The sequence below is a fragment of the Toxotes jaculatrix genome, chromosome 3, assembly GCF_017976425.1.
Source record: "Toxotes jaculatrix isolate fToxJac2 chromosome 3, fToxJac2.pri, whole genome shotgun sequence".
NCBI classification, from domain to species: Eukaryota; Metazoa; Chordata; class Actinopteri; family Toxotidae; genus Toxotes; species Toxotes jaculatrix.
The window spans coordinates 22,467,071-22,481,543 of record NC_054396.1 but is presented as its reverse complement, the minus strand read 5'-3'; the positions used below and the strand labels follow the sequence as shown (position 1 = coordinate 22,481,543).

At 40.8% G+C, this 14,473-nt stretch overlaps 1 protein-coding gene across 1 annotated transcript in view; it reads right to left on the bottom strand.

The window, feature by feature from the left end:
• Positions 1-12,449, bottom strand: part of asic1b (acid-sensing (proton-gated) ion channel 1b) — a 141,933-nt gene extending 129,484 nt beyond the window's left edge. The window contains exons 1-2 of the mRNA XM_041034604.1: positions 11,558-12,449; positions 3,108-3,303 (exon numbers count right to left, since the gene is read on the bottom strand). Coding sequence (XP_040890538.1) covers positions 3,108-3,303; positions 11,558-11,919 — 558 coding nt within the window. The 5' untranslated portion in view covers positions 11,920-12,449. The remainder of the gene's footprint in view (positions 1-3,107; positions 3,304-11,557) is intronic.
• Between the last annotated feature and the right edge of the window lie 2,024 nt (positions 12,450-14,473).

The following is a 14,473-nucleotide window of genomic DNA, read 5'->3' as shown; positions in this document are numbered from 1 at the left end:
TTGCACTCTGTGCTAACCTCTTGGGCTTAAGTTTTGAGTCTTGCAAGGTTATAAGTCTTTCAGAGTTTTCCCCGGGGATTGAAGTCAGACGTGGGTGTTTTGAAGAGTTCAAAAAGGAAGAACTTAGACATTGTGACATCAATCACATATCAACATATTATCTGCAGAGGATCCCTTAGGGATGCAGTGAGACAGACTATGTACTAAATACTTTTTTTTTTTATTATATACGTTTATGATTTCTCCTTGTGTCCATGTGTCTCTTTAGTTAAACACAAGGTTGTATTTCACTCACTTTTTAGTATTTTCTTATTGTCTCCTGCAGCTATGGTTCAGAAGCTGTAGGGCCACCTATTAATATTAATTGAGGGTAATTTTTCTTTCCTGCTGTTCTTTAGTATCAGCTAAGCTAAAAGACGTCAACCCAGCCTTCTGCATTCCTAATTAACAGAAGTCTTTCCAAGGAGAAAGAGGAGACAGGCACAGACACAATGAGTGTAAGTGAGGGGGTCAGAGATAGATGGAGTAACTGCCAGTAGTAATGACTGAAAATTGGTTATATGATACTGTGTTCCATTGGGTATTGGGACCAATGACCACTAATTGATGACAATACTGGCCTCTGACACAGACATGCTGTGCCTCTGATAGGATAATGGTGGACTCAACACCTGAATGTGAACCTGAAAACAGTGTGAAATCAGTGCTGATGCAGTAGAAACTGTGAAGTATCCAATTCCATACATCCATCGGAAGATTAGACAGTATTACATTTCGGATTCTCACCATCCCATCTGAGACCACCTGCATTAAGTGTTGCCATTGCTGCGGTCTGACTGTTTTATTTTCCATCATTATCAGAGCACTGATAAAATGATCTGTTGCAACTGGAGGCCTGGATGCCATATGTAGCTGAGGCCATTTGTTTCTGGCTATCTTCCACAGCCAGGGAGCAGCTAGCGAGGCACGGTGCCGCTTCCAGGGGTAAACAAGCAGAGGCTGCCGACAGTGTTAATCACAGTTTTACTGCTTTCATTCTCTGGAGTTTGGAGGCAGAGATTGGTGCGAGCGTCCATCGTCTTTTTTTCTATCACATTTAAGATTCTTTCCACACCATTAGTGCTCTCTGCTGAGTTGTTCTATCCAGGTCCACAACTGTACTAATACAGTAGAGCCCTGCGAAGCACCATCTGCCATAAGCACAACTAACCACGGTAAATGTGGACACATCAGCACATTACCGGAGCTGCACCATGTGGGCCGTGTCGCAGTCCACTCCTGTACTACATGGTTTTACGGGATGTGAGGGGAAAAATGCTCAAAGCATATCTCAAAGGACCACTGAAGGACAGAGCGCAAGAGTGAGACAGAGGGCCAGTTTTTCTTGCTTTCTTTCAGACACAGCCCCTGCCAGTAATGTAATGAGTTAGGTGACTCCTACCTTCTGCATATACATTTATTGGAGGTCTGGGGAAATAAAGATGGGACATAAGATTTTTGTTGTTAGCTATGCACTTCACTGGACTTCATGCAGTTTGTGAGGGTCAGTTTTACAAAGAGATGTCTCAGCCTCATTTCACAAGTGACAGCAAATACAAAGTGAGCACATCGCTAAATCGTGCTGCACTGAGTTAATTCAAAAGCAAAATCTACCTCTTCCTCAGAAATAATAAGGCAGTCTCTACTAATAAATGCACTAAAGAGGATATATTCAGTGATCTATAGTGAATGGATTCATTATGAGACATTTACAAAAGTGTATTAAGTTGCAATTACCATGAGATTCTCAGGAAACATCAACCTTGTCAATACAGTGCCATCATCGCTCGCCACCTGCTCTGGCACAAGCATCTGCTGGTTAGGTCCTCTGTACAGATTAGCTCCCTCTGCCACAGCAGGTTGCCACTGGTGGCAATGTGTAACATTTTACTATAAGACAATTTTCTTTTGTGAGTCCATCTGTGTAATGGTATCTCTTTTTTTTTTTTAGGATTTTAGGAGTTCCGTTTCAGCATCAATGAATTTTAATTCTTGAACTGGCTGACTGCCTTTAAATTGCAGACATCTTCATAGCATTGCTCGCTATCTGTTTCACACACAAAATGCAACCAGATGCTGACCTTGCTAATGTTCGAGTGAGATTTGTAGCAGCAGTAGGTGGCCAGCACCAAACCACAGAAAAGTTTGCAACTAGCTGGTCAAAAGTAATTTCTGTAAATGTCTTGGTATCAGCAAAATACATATCGCAATTAATAGAGTGCATTACCTAAATAGTAAAATGAATTGTCATTGGGATGATTGTCATCATCCCAATGATTATAAACAGATTTTCTGGCTTTTATTAGACAGAAATGACATAATATGTACAGTAACTGATGACAGCCATAGCTACACTGTCAGGACAAGGCAAAGTCCATGTGCTTCAGGGAGCTTTGTGGTTGTTGCTGCAGCTGTATCTGATAAATCCATATACTGTACGGCAGATATAAAGGTCACATAGGTTCCAGTTAATAACAGGATGTCTGTAACCATTCCACAGATGAGAAAAACAAACACTCCCACAAAATCTCCCAGAGCAACAGATTTTTTTTTTTAACCTCTTACTCATAAAGCAAGTGTTATAGTACTGACCCTGGGTTCAGCAAAACACCAAGTTTCAAAATTTTATAAGAGCATTGCTCAACCTTTCAGAGACTAAACTATTGTACTAGGGCCAGCATACGGGCCCCTACGACATACTTGTACATGGTGTGTATCATAAAACTAAGATGTTTTCTCAGTGGCCATTGGCCTGCGAGCAAACCAAAGTGTACACAATGGTTCTCAGACCCATCCTGAGGTGGAACAGAGGGATCTGGACTTGTGGAGGCCCCAGACTTTTGAGGATTGAGGATAAAAATCTGTCACTATCCTGTATATCCTGTCAATATCCTGCCATTTCCCAAAAGCAGGCTTCAGCAATGATTTCTCAACAGATGTTATATAGATGTCATAATAAATTATATCGGTGCTGACCTTGTATCACAAACAGGCTCAGCTGACCCTGGCCTTGGCAGGCCTCAGCTGGCCCTGCAGAGAACAATTAACTATTGGCATGCCTGACTCACCACTTTGAAGTCTTCAGCACTGCACTCCATGCCTCGGTAGTAGCAGGAAAGCAGCATGTCCTTGATGTCGTGGCCCGTTCGATCGTAGAATTCGCGCATGTTGAACGGGCGGGGCTTGTAGTTGTCAAAGTCGGCCCTCTCCTTCAGGACCTGCAGGACATTTTCCTCCACCAGGTGCGGGTCCCGGATCTCATATCTGGAAAAGAAAGTTCTGGGCTTACTTAATGTAAACCTGAGGAGGCACACTTGCAAATACTCATGTAACAGAGTAGATTTCCCCAAATTAAAATGAATTTCCACCGATTGTGATTCTCACATAATCATCTTCAAACGCAAAACATTACCAATGAAACGGTAAAAAATAGACAGGATGTCAAGGAATTCCCAAAGACAGGAGAGCAAGACACAACCTTAGCTATACTTAAAAATATACTTTAAAAGGCTCATTTAAAGAGTTTGGCAGGCAGACAAGCCTTTTTGGCAGGACAATAGGGATTAACATGTTAAAAAATTAATAGAGAAGCAGCAAAAAGAGAATATTCACCCTCTAACTGAACCAAAGGTACATATGTGCATGTCAGTTCTCCCTGACCCACAGTTAGCCGGCTCTCACAATATTGTACACATGTTGTCTGATACTGGCATCTTAACTGTGCCACCACCGGTGCTGAGAAGGATAAAATAACTCATTATTTAAAGGATGGGAGTATTTCTTTTCACACAATCATGTTAATCAATTTGCCAAATGATTAGGATTAACTGTGGTGGCAGACAGTTTTCACATTGTAAACATAACAATGTTTATAATGTTGTAATTCAGGCTGAGGATCTTGGACACGGGGGAAAACATGCACGGACCACTTAAAGTTTTCATCAAAGAAAAACATTTTACCTAGCATCACCAATTTTGTTGTGAAAACTACGTGTACAATGACAATAAAGGCTGTTCTTCATTTGGTACATTTTCTTTCTCAAGTGCAAAATGAAATTAGGTGTATCACGCAGGGAAGCATACACACTGACTTTATCTTGTTCTGCCTCTCTTTCCTCCTCACAAACACATAAAACACGACACACTATGATTAATTTGTGTGTATCAACACATGCCAAACTGCAACTCAAATACAATGGCCACACTCATAGAAAAAAACTAAACAAAACACTGGGGAAGACATTTATGACACACCTCTGCTTGACAACCACCATCAACCTCCACCACCTGCTCACAGTCATTCACAGATACAAATTAACCTCAATTAACTGGTGTGGACCTGCTCCGTGAAAGGACACCTATTGGTGACCCGTGCTGAGCGATGGGCCATCAGTGGTACAAGCATCCAAATTATGGAGTGCTAAGATTAAGCACTACTGACAGACATATGAGAATAATTTGTTAGGACACACAGAGTCTATTAGAATGAACATGCAGAATGCATAATGGTTTTTTAAATTAAGCAAGGAGGTAGTCATTCCATCTTTTTCTTTCAAATTAAAGTATTGCAAAGCAGCAAGGTAATGTTTTTGATATGAAGTCCTGAATTTGTGTGTAATGTGAGAGAGCAGCAACCAGCTTATAATGGGGTTCATGCATTGTATTATTGTAATAATTTTGGACAGCTCAATTTACATTTGCAAACATGAAGCCCATCCGAAGCTGGAGGGACTAGAATTAGAATTGAGAGACAGAGAGAGACAAAGGCATACCCCTCTCCTCTGACAATAAATCTGTGAATGACTTTGTGGATGCTGACAGCAGAATTATTTCTCATGGATATGGGCACGATTTCAAACCATAATTGGTGGTAAATCTTAATGGATTTTTTTTTTTAATTCCACAAGGTCAAGCTTTGTCTGTGCTCACGAAGAAGATTTTGCCCCTTGATGATGGGAATAATGTAAGCTGATCCATGAATTAAAAATGAAATATTACATTATTTCTTTTATGAGTGCTGCCTTAATATTCAACTGCCGATGAATTTTCAACTCATGTTCTGACCAAATTACAAGAAATGTAATATGTTCCACTGCAGCTACAGTGTTGTTTACCTGCTACAAACAGAATGAAATAAAATATTCACCATGTGAGACAGTATGTGCTGTAATTTGAAATGAAGACTGTTTCTCTCCGCTGCACTCACAACAACGAAGTGAGATGGAAATCTGTCATGCGTCATGTTGACCGGCGTTAACAGTGCTATAATAAAGAAGACTGGGACTGAGTTGAACTGAACGCCACACAATATTATCGTCAAATTCAATGTCAAAGATCAGATGTGACCAATTAAAGACCAATTAAATGCTTGCAGAATAGGACAGCTATTTCACCGGTTTATTACAATTCCAATTTATCTATTAAGAATTCAAAGATTCAACAGTCACGATCACACCTACTAATGCAGTAATGCCATGCCGTGTTCAAAGTGTTTGCCTCTAACAAATACAAAACAAACTCTTAAAATCAACCATGGGTGATTATGACGTTTTTCAAAAGGTTGTGGTTCACACGTTCGTTAAGAGTAACAGCTGTTGTGTTTCCATTTATCTTGTTAATAAAAAATGCATAAGAAGAACTGGCATAAGAAGCAGAAACTATAAAGCGCAACAAACTAAAGACAAAAAAGCACAAACGACCACTTTGTTCATAGATTAAATACAAGATGAACCCAAAAAAGGTCATTCATCAGCAGCTACGATGTCCTTAATACATCTGAATGTTGCTGAAACTATATCATGGCAAATTAAGGTTATGTGGGGTTAATGAGTAACTGCAGGCGTGTGCGAACATGTAAACAGATCATGAGTGGCAAATGTGTGATTGGCTTTAGTGTATTAATTACATCATTTTTAAAGAAGTACATTACCCAGAGAGATGCATGGGCTTTAGGAGGAGTGAAAGCAGCTCTGAACAGAGCTCAAACAGATCTGCCATTAACACATGAAAACAGACTAACCTTTATCACAAATTACCTGCATCCTTGAGGAATACACAATGCATCTCGTGACATGCATTTCATGAATTTAATTTTCAAAGACATGTCTGGGTTTCAGGTTCTCAATATTGCTCCAGTGGACTGAAAGTGCAAAACAGTCACAGTGCTCTAAAATAGTCACGTTCCATTTATGTTAGAGAGAAACAAGGCTGAATAAAATTTGAATTTTCCAGTTAATCACAATTTTTAAATGACTGATAGGATATTGATTCTTAAATTTGTCTTTTTTTGCATTTGTATTGTTTCTCAGAAAACATGTACCGCTATGTCTAAGCAGATCTACAGATCACATCAACAGGACGGACAAGCTGAGACAAACTCTGTAGGCTGATCGGAGCTCTTGGTTTGCATTTGTTGGAGAGATATTATCTATGGCTATAAGACTTGAAGCCACGGAAGTGCACAGTGTGTGCATTCTACCTCATTCAGTCTGTCCCTGCTGTGTAGCTAATGCTAGCTAACATCTATCTGCGGATGTCAGGCTAATAATGTCTTGCACATATACACCTAAAAAATATATAGATTTGTCGTGCTTTGGTCATTTTGCATTTGCTAAGGAAAATAAATCCTTGGTCTATAGTTTTAAAGCCAAGAAATGAGATTACAATTTAGCCAATAATGTGAACTTCATACAATTCTATATTCAAGGAAACACCAGTTTTGGTCACTGTACAATGTACAAGAAATTTAAGATAAATTCTGAGAATCGAAATGAATCAGTTCTGGTCCTTGTGAATCAAAATCGAATTGGAACAGGAGATCAGAGGTGATATCCAGCCCTCGAGAGAGACAACATGCCAATGTTGTAGAACGAAATCACTGTAGCAGCAAAATGTCAACAAAAAGTTAAATTGTGACAATCCCAACTTTGTTGTTATCTACAATTAAACTGTTTACTGTGAGGACTGTAATGTATTATGTTTCCACAATGTTATCATTGCTCCTATGTTGTTGATCATTGTTTTATTTAAGGAACTAAACTTTGTCCACTTTAATTTAAAACAACTAAGCAACTATAATAACAGTGTGCTAAAGCTACAGCATGTAGAGTATGTAGAGCATGTGGATGTAGGTGAAGGGTGAGTCTCATGTTAGCGCTAGCCTGATTTCCAGAACTTGCACTTGATACACCATTTGAAATTGACAGAAATGGTAATGACTGGAAAAAGCTAGTCTGACGCACTGAAAGTCAAATGACACAGGCCAATTAATGACCGAAAAAAAAAAAAAAAAGCTCAAAGATTCTTCAATACTCTCGTCCACAAAGGGACAACATCACAACACTGTCGGGCTTTATTCTAATAAGAAGATACAGCCTGTTGTGGTATATTCTGAACTTAATTGAATTTTATCCTGAGCCTGTGTCTTATAAGCAACACAAAGCTGCCAGGAGAGCACTTAAGACGCTGTGCTCAGATCCCCGAGTCAGGAGGCTTTAGTTGAAGCACATACAATCACAATAATATGGCTAGATTTTTAATATTGCCCTGCCACTGCTCCCTAAAGCAATCACAGCAAACTTGCTACGTAGGGGCGGGGGAGACTAAATTGGATTATGGGCCACAAGCACTTTAATTTTCTTGCGGGGACGAAAACGAATGAAGGAGCATCTGCATCACTTCGCCACCTCATGAGAGGAGCGAGTAAATACAAGAAAACGCTGATTTTCAGAGTGAATTTTGACAGTGAAGCTGTGGTCACAGAACTGTACTTTCTCAGAACTTCATATTTTCATTTAGCTAAAAATAAATAAATAACTAAATTAAAAAAAAAAAAATCTCCCTCCACAGCCGTTCATACTCCCACTCTATTAAGACGGTGTTAGTACCTCAGGCTGTGTGACACAACAATGAACACATCTTGATATATTATCAGGTAATTATCCAATTAGCACTAATTGAACTCATACACTAACGAGGGCTGGATTGTTTGTGCAATGTCCTTGAAAATGAATAAGTGGAATGATTCCTGGTAGCAGAGTTCTGACAATCACATCTTAATGACAATGCACCTATGGCGCACATTTATTATGCCATTTTGGTCAAGATCATAGAATTGCAAACAAGGGCCTACGAGACGTGAGGCGAACCCAGATCTCTGATCCCAAATCTCTGTTATGCCGATGAACAGTCACATAAACAAACAAAATAAGCACAATACAGTAATCACATTTGATCTGTTAAAAACCTTGACCTTAACTAATACTAAATTGCCTACTTATGTCTCTTCAATGGTAATCTTCTCTCTGGTAAACAATCACTATATAAACAATATAAATGCAAATGAACCCACATTTGAAAATCAGCTTTAGAAGCAACTCTTTGATTTCGTGTTTCCTGCATAATGATTTGGCCTCCCCCTGTCCTTTCCCAAGCACTTCTTACACCAGTAAAATCCTGATTTGGACCTGTGATCTTGCTGAGACAGATAACACGCTCAAAGTTATGGAGCATTACATTTCGTGGCACTTCACACGCTGCTTACGTGACTTTAGTGCATGTTTGCAAGCTCAGGAAACATGCCACAGCTTGAGAACTGTGTAAGCAGAAGACTCGCTTCTCTGACTTTCATGAGCTGATTCAACACTTTTTGGCAGCATACGCTACATTCCCAACACCGATTCCGAAATGACCTTTCTTCTGTTAATTATCATGTAATTGCCTTTGCAACATAATAAAAATAAAATCGAGCAATTTACTACTCGTAATGTTCCGCACTGCCAAGTGTGACTTCAACCTGCAAAAACACAATGAGAACGTGATTGTTTTTTGTGGTACAGAAGGTGTAGAGTGGATAGAGTGGAGTACTCTAAGGTGAAGTTACTAGTAGCTCAGCTATGAATTTCACAGCATCTAAGACAGTCTGGCATCAGTGATTCAGCTGCTTCCTCCTGACGCTGTGATGTATGCAGACACACAGCAACATAACAATTTGTTTTTCCTTGTGCCGTTTTTCAACAAAACCCACAGCATGTCACCTGATATTATGAAGTTTACCAATGAGATGTTTTCCACCCCATCAATGTTTAATTTAAAAACAGTGTCTACAGGAAACCATGAGAACTTTCTATCTACAAGTTAGATTTACATTTCAAATTCCTATCAGAGTACCTTTTCTCCCTCTGTAGGGCTGACCTGCTAACAAAGCTGGCCTTGTCACATTTTAAGAAAACATCACATACTGTACCAATCTCTAAGAAAGTAAGGGGATGTCTCCTCCAAGGAAATACTGAACAAGGGGAAAGCAAGAAACAGTGAGAAAGATGAGAGTGTTAATCAGCGGGACAACGCTGTAGCTTAACAAACAGCACTAATTACACAGGGATAAAGACTTGTTCATCACACAGCTTACGAGGCACAAGTTAATTGCCTCTGCATGTAGTCCCCTCCCTCCATCAAAAGTCAGCTCGTTCCAAAGTCACTTGGAGCAAGTGCCACTGCTTTCATGTCTCTGTTTCCTCTCTCTTCTACATTCAGTCCTTTTGCCCTCATGTTTTTCACATTTCACTTCTTCCAGGAAATCTGACTGAACCTGCGCTAATAAATCCAAGACAAGGACGCCTATGTTGATATTTTAATGGTCTGCCATTACAGCTGACAGTACAAACACAGAGACACAAATCCACGTAGGATGTAGGCACACTGGTTGAAATCTATACCATACACAGCACTAGAACTGCAGCCCCGAGCAATGGAATCTATTGCTTTCCTGTAAGGTTACTACCTGTAATATGTATGCACAAATAGAGGTCAGGAGCAACAATATTCAGTATGGAAAAGGGGAATTGAATTTAAGTCACTCTAGCATGTACCACTCTCCAACTGTGCCTTGGGCTGCAGAGCTGTGTGGATCAATACGCTAAAAATAAACTGAGTAATGTGTTCAAAACGGTATTTAGATGTGATCGGATGCATTAATCTTTTATTTATGCATGAGAGCAGTGGATACAGAGTGGGGGACAGTCATCTGCACTGTGCTGCTAAACATGATCAGAATAAGTTGGGTGGCACAGAAAGGAAAAAGCAAAGAAATTTAAAGCTAAAAGTTTCAACATCAGCAGCGAGCTTGTCATGGCTGCCGAAAGACTAAATGATCAAAGCACAGCAGAAAACAACAAGTGTAAAGGGAGGGGATGGCAGCTGTGAATCACACACGCGTCTCTCCACACTTCGTCAGCAGGGGATTTAAAAATCTACTCATCTACTTATCCAACATTGAGGTATTCTTATCACATGAACTGTAAAATGATGAGGCAAAGGAATTGGACCAGAGGCATTTTCTCCTTCATCATTTTATATTAACCACTTAGAAAAGGCTCATCCATTATCGGTTACCTGGGGGATTCACATGATCTGTGATATAAACATGTTCCTTCTCATTTTTTTTTTTAATCAAAAATTGTATCAGCATACTTTAACAGATTGATGTTGGGGGTTATTCCATCGGGCTTCATACATACAGAACCTTTGTGTGCTCGGTGGATTTCAGCTGAAATGACCTGTAATGTCACTACATTGTTAAATAACCATTTCTAACACTGCTTTCCCTGCTTTCAGAAAACACCTTTCATCTATATCTCTTTATTCCTCAGTTACCTCAGGCTAAGGTCAGTCCAAGTTCACATTCGCAGAGGCCATTAACAGATTTTTGCATGTTTTGAGCATGATGTTTGAGTATCTCTCAGTGGTCTACAGAGGCAAAACAGAGAGACAGGTGTTAAAGCACTGCTGCACACTTTGATGTGACATATAATTTCACCTGAGACAATTCAGACATTAAAGTGAAACTACGGTTTCATTTCCAATTAGCTAAAAGCAAAATTTAAATTTCACATAAGTTCAGCGCTCACCAGATTTAAAGTGCTGGGCCTTTCAAGTACACAGCAAAGCACCAACGCTGCTTCCCTTTACAGAATTTCTGAACAGGGGGTTTCGCTGTTTAGTCAGTGGGTTCAGGGAGTTAGTGATTTAATGGTCCTCAATTAATTTTATTAGAGTAAAGAGTAGTTGGGGTTTATGATAACTGCGGCACAATGCATCCAAATTAAAACTGTACTGTTTCAGCCAAATGCTTCAGCCTTATCTCTGTTACCTTACATTGTGCAGAGGACACAACCAAATCCTGGATCAACAACTGCTAAATCCTCACAGATGGGTTTCCCTGAGGAAAAAAACCTTATCATCCAAGCAGCCAGTGTGTGTGCTTGGGAATCTGTGAGCTGAATACTGGTTTGTTTCATCCTACATGACAAAAGAAACTGCATGTTCTAGGTGGGGTGGATTAGTGAATGGCAGGAAATCAAAGATCTGGAGATACCTGCGATAAAAGTACTTGTTCATTGGCAGACCTGCCTCTGACATCATGCATACCAACAGGTAGACCTCCTGTTTGCTACGGTACATGCGGCCCTAGACACACAGGTAAAGTACATGGGAACCAAACACACACACACACACACACCTGCCGTTGAGCAAGGCAAGGAGTTCCCCGGCGTGGTACAAGTCGTTGCGGGTCACCCGGCTGAAGCGGAAAGAGTTGAGGTTGCAGAAGGTGACCGAAGGGAACACCATCATCGGAGCCGCCACCTCATCCAGCTTGGTGACATGCGGGTACTGGAAGTAGAACTGCACCCGGTCCACGCACACCATTACCAGCACACCCACGGAGCCCAGGAAGAACAAAATCCACAGGCTGCGCTTGATACACATCCGCTCATAAGTGAACATGTGCGAGATGCCATGCAGCGTGGACCTGCTGGCGAAAACTTCAATAGGAGCCGGTCGCTTGTAGTCCATGTCCTCCGAGTCCGCTTTGAGATCCATTATGTTCCCGGGATGAGTTTAGATGAATCAAGCAGCAAAAGGAGCAAACAGCTTTTATAGATAAGTAGATGCTTTATTAATGGGAAGGTGGTTAGAGTCTGCAAGTTCACGCCCTTCGACGCATGTATTTCTCATGCAGCCAGTGTGAGATGTTGCGTCACTGACACTGACAGACCGACATTCAGAGCATTTTGCCCGAGGTACCCTCAAAATACCCCGTGCTTACATGAAAACACTTGGGGGGGAAAAAGTACTGATAGGGAAAGCATGTGTTGTACCTGGGGTCACAGTTCCATAATAAATAAGCCCGGTGTGAAGCGCGCATGGACAGATGCCAACACTGTCCTCTCCTCGCACACTTCTGTAATATTGCCGAGTTAATATTTGGCTCCCACGCTCTTACCAAAAAGCAGACACACTGGGCAGGTCTGCAACGAAAAAAAACAAAAAACAAAAAAACCAAAAACAAAAGCACAGACCGCGACTGAGAAGGGAGAAAACAGACAAATCACCTCGGCGAGGAAAACAAGGAAATCTGATTTAGAAAACCAAAGCGGCCGTATATTCTCTCTCTCTGTGTGCGTGTGTGTGTGCAAGGCAGAGAGTAGACCGGGCTACATGGCTCCTCATATGCAATCCCAACACGTGCCGAAAAACAAATACCCGCCGATTTCTCGCCCGTTAGCGTTTTAAAAGCAGTCGTCGGGATGCCCTGGGTTTTCCACAGCCAGGATAAACAGCTGCATCACAGAGGAGCAGGCTCTGTCAGATAGCTGCCTCGGTGCGCCTCTGCTCGCTTGCTCGCATCCATTCCCTCCTCCGAGCTGCCTCCACAAAAAATGCAGGAATAATTACTCCGGTTTTATTTGGATTCCCGCTGGTTTATCCTTGAATAAGAGTGTTCTTGCGGAGGGGAAAAAAAAGATTTACCTGGACAAAACAAAAAGGCAAAGCGTGCCCGAAATGCTTAGCGTTATGAATTCAAGGGAAGCCTCAGAGGCGAACGCGGCTTGCCCGGATCAATTAAATTCGCCCCAAACAGGAGAGAGCAAGGATAGGACGGCATGTGTTTTACACCGGGTGACGAAGTCCAACGTCGGTGTCACTCCAGCAAAGCCTATACACTTCACCCAGTAGCGACCGATTGTTGCGGACCTACAGTTTAAGCGATGACGATACAATTTGACTCAAAAATTAGTCATTACCTGAACCGCTGCTCTTTTACTCATTCCTGCGTTTCTCGGGCAGCTAGCATCAAGTTTTACTTTAATTAGATGAACACTGCTGTTTTTAATTCATAAAATAAATCTGTTTGCAGGAGATGTGCAATGATTTAATTTACCTGGATTTTGGGAATAAGTTCGCTCCGGTAGTAAGAGGACGCCAACGGTTCAAACGTAACGTTCACGTCAGGTGTGCAGCTAAGGTATGGAGGCTCTTGAGGGTAAAACTAAATAACATTTCAGAAGATAACTGGATTGAGAAAGTGTTTTTTTTTAAGATGTCGTTTTTTGTAAAACGTAATCTAGTCATGTTTTATATTTTTATTTTTATTTTACCCACTTATAATTCCAAAGTTCCATTTCTCTGCTTATACACAATGGTGAATAGACCACGCCCACATGCACCTGTCAATATGGCATTTCTTGCACTTTTTGAATTTTATTTACCCCCAAACATGTACACCAGGATTGGTGAATTTGTCTCCAACTGTTTTACGGTGCTTTATTTTTATTTGTGGCGCACCTGATCGGTAGTCTCAAAATGCTTTGATAGACCTATTCCTAAATATGGACTGAAAATATCTACAAAGATTTATGATGATTGGACAAATTTTTATGAGCTATGGCCAATTCCCTGCTAAGCCTCGCCACTTGGCGACATTGTGATTGATAGCAGCCATGTTTTTGTCCCAGTCTTGCCCGTTCATAGTAGAACTGTGTAGCTCAGTCCAGAAGTGCTGTACACCAGATTTGGTGTTGATACAATCAAAAGTGGATGTCACTTTGACACAGCTCAATTCATTTTTAATTGAGCTGTGTCAAAATTAAGTTAATCAGATTTTTGTGAGGTGAGGGGTGAGGGGCGTGGCCTTTCCAAAATTGTGTTTTTTGGACCTTACAGTTCCACCATCTGGCCAATTGGGCTCATGTTTTGTTAGCAGCACTTGCACATCATTTCCAGTTGCTGGGCTAAGCTTAAACTGGCATGTTTCTAAAACTGAAGACAACAAACTATAGTAATAATAACTACAGACCATCTCACAATGAGATCACAGCAGCCATTATGCCCATCAACATGTTGACATTCCAACCCATCAGTGCTCAATACTGATGGACAGAAATGATTGAAACTGGGGTCCAGTGATCTGCGACTTACAGTCTGTATTGCTACAGCAATAGCTGTAGCAATAGCAATAGCTATTGCTACAGCTATTGCTGTAGCAATAGCGAGCTGTCCAGTAAAGTCTAGTAAAGTAACTCTACAAGTAAGGTACCTGAGTATGGTGGCCATTTAACAGGAAACACATTAAGATTCAAAAATACAAATTAAC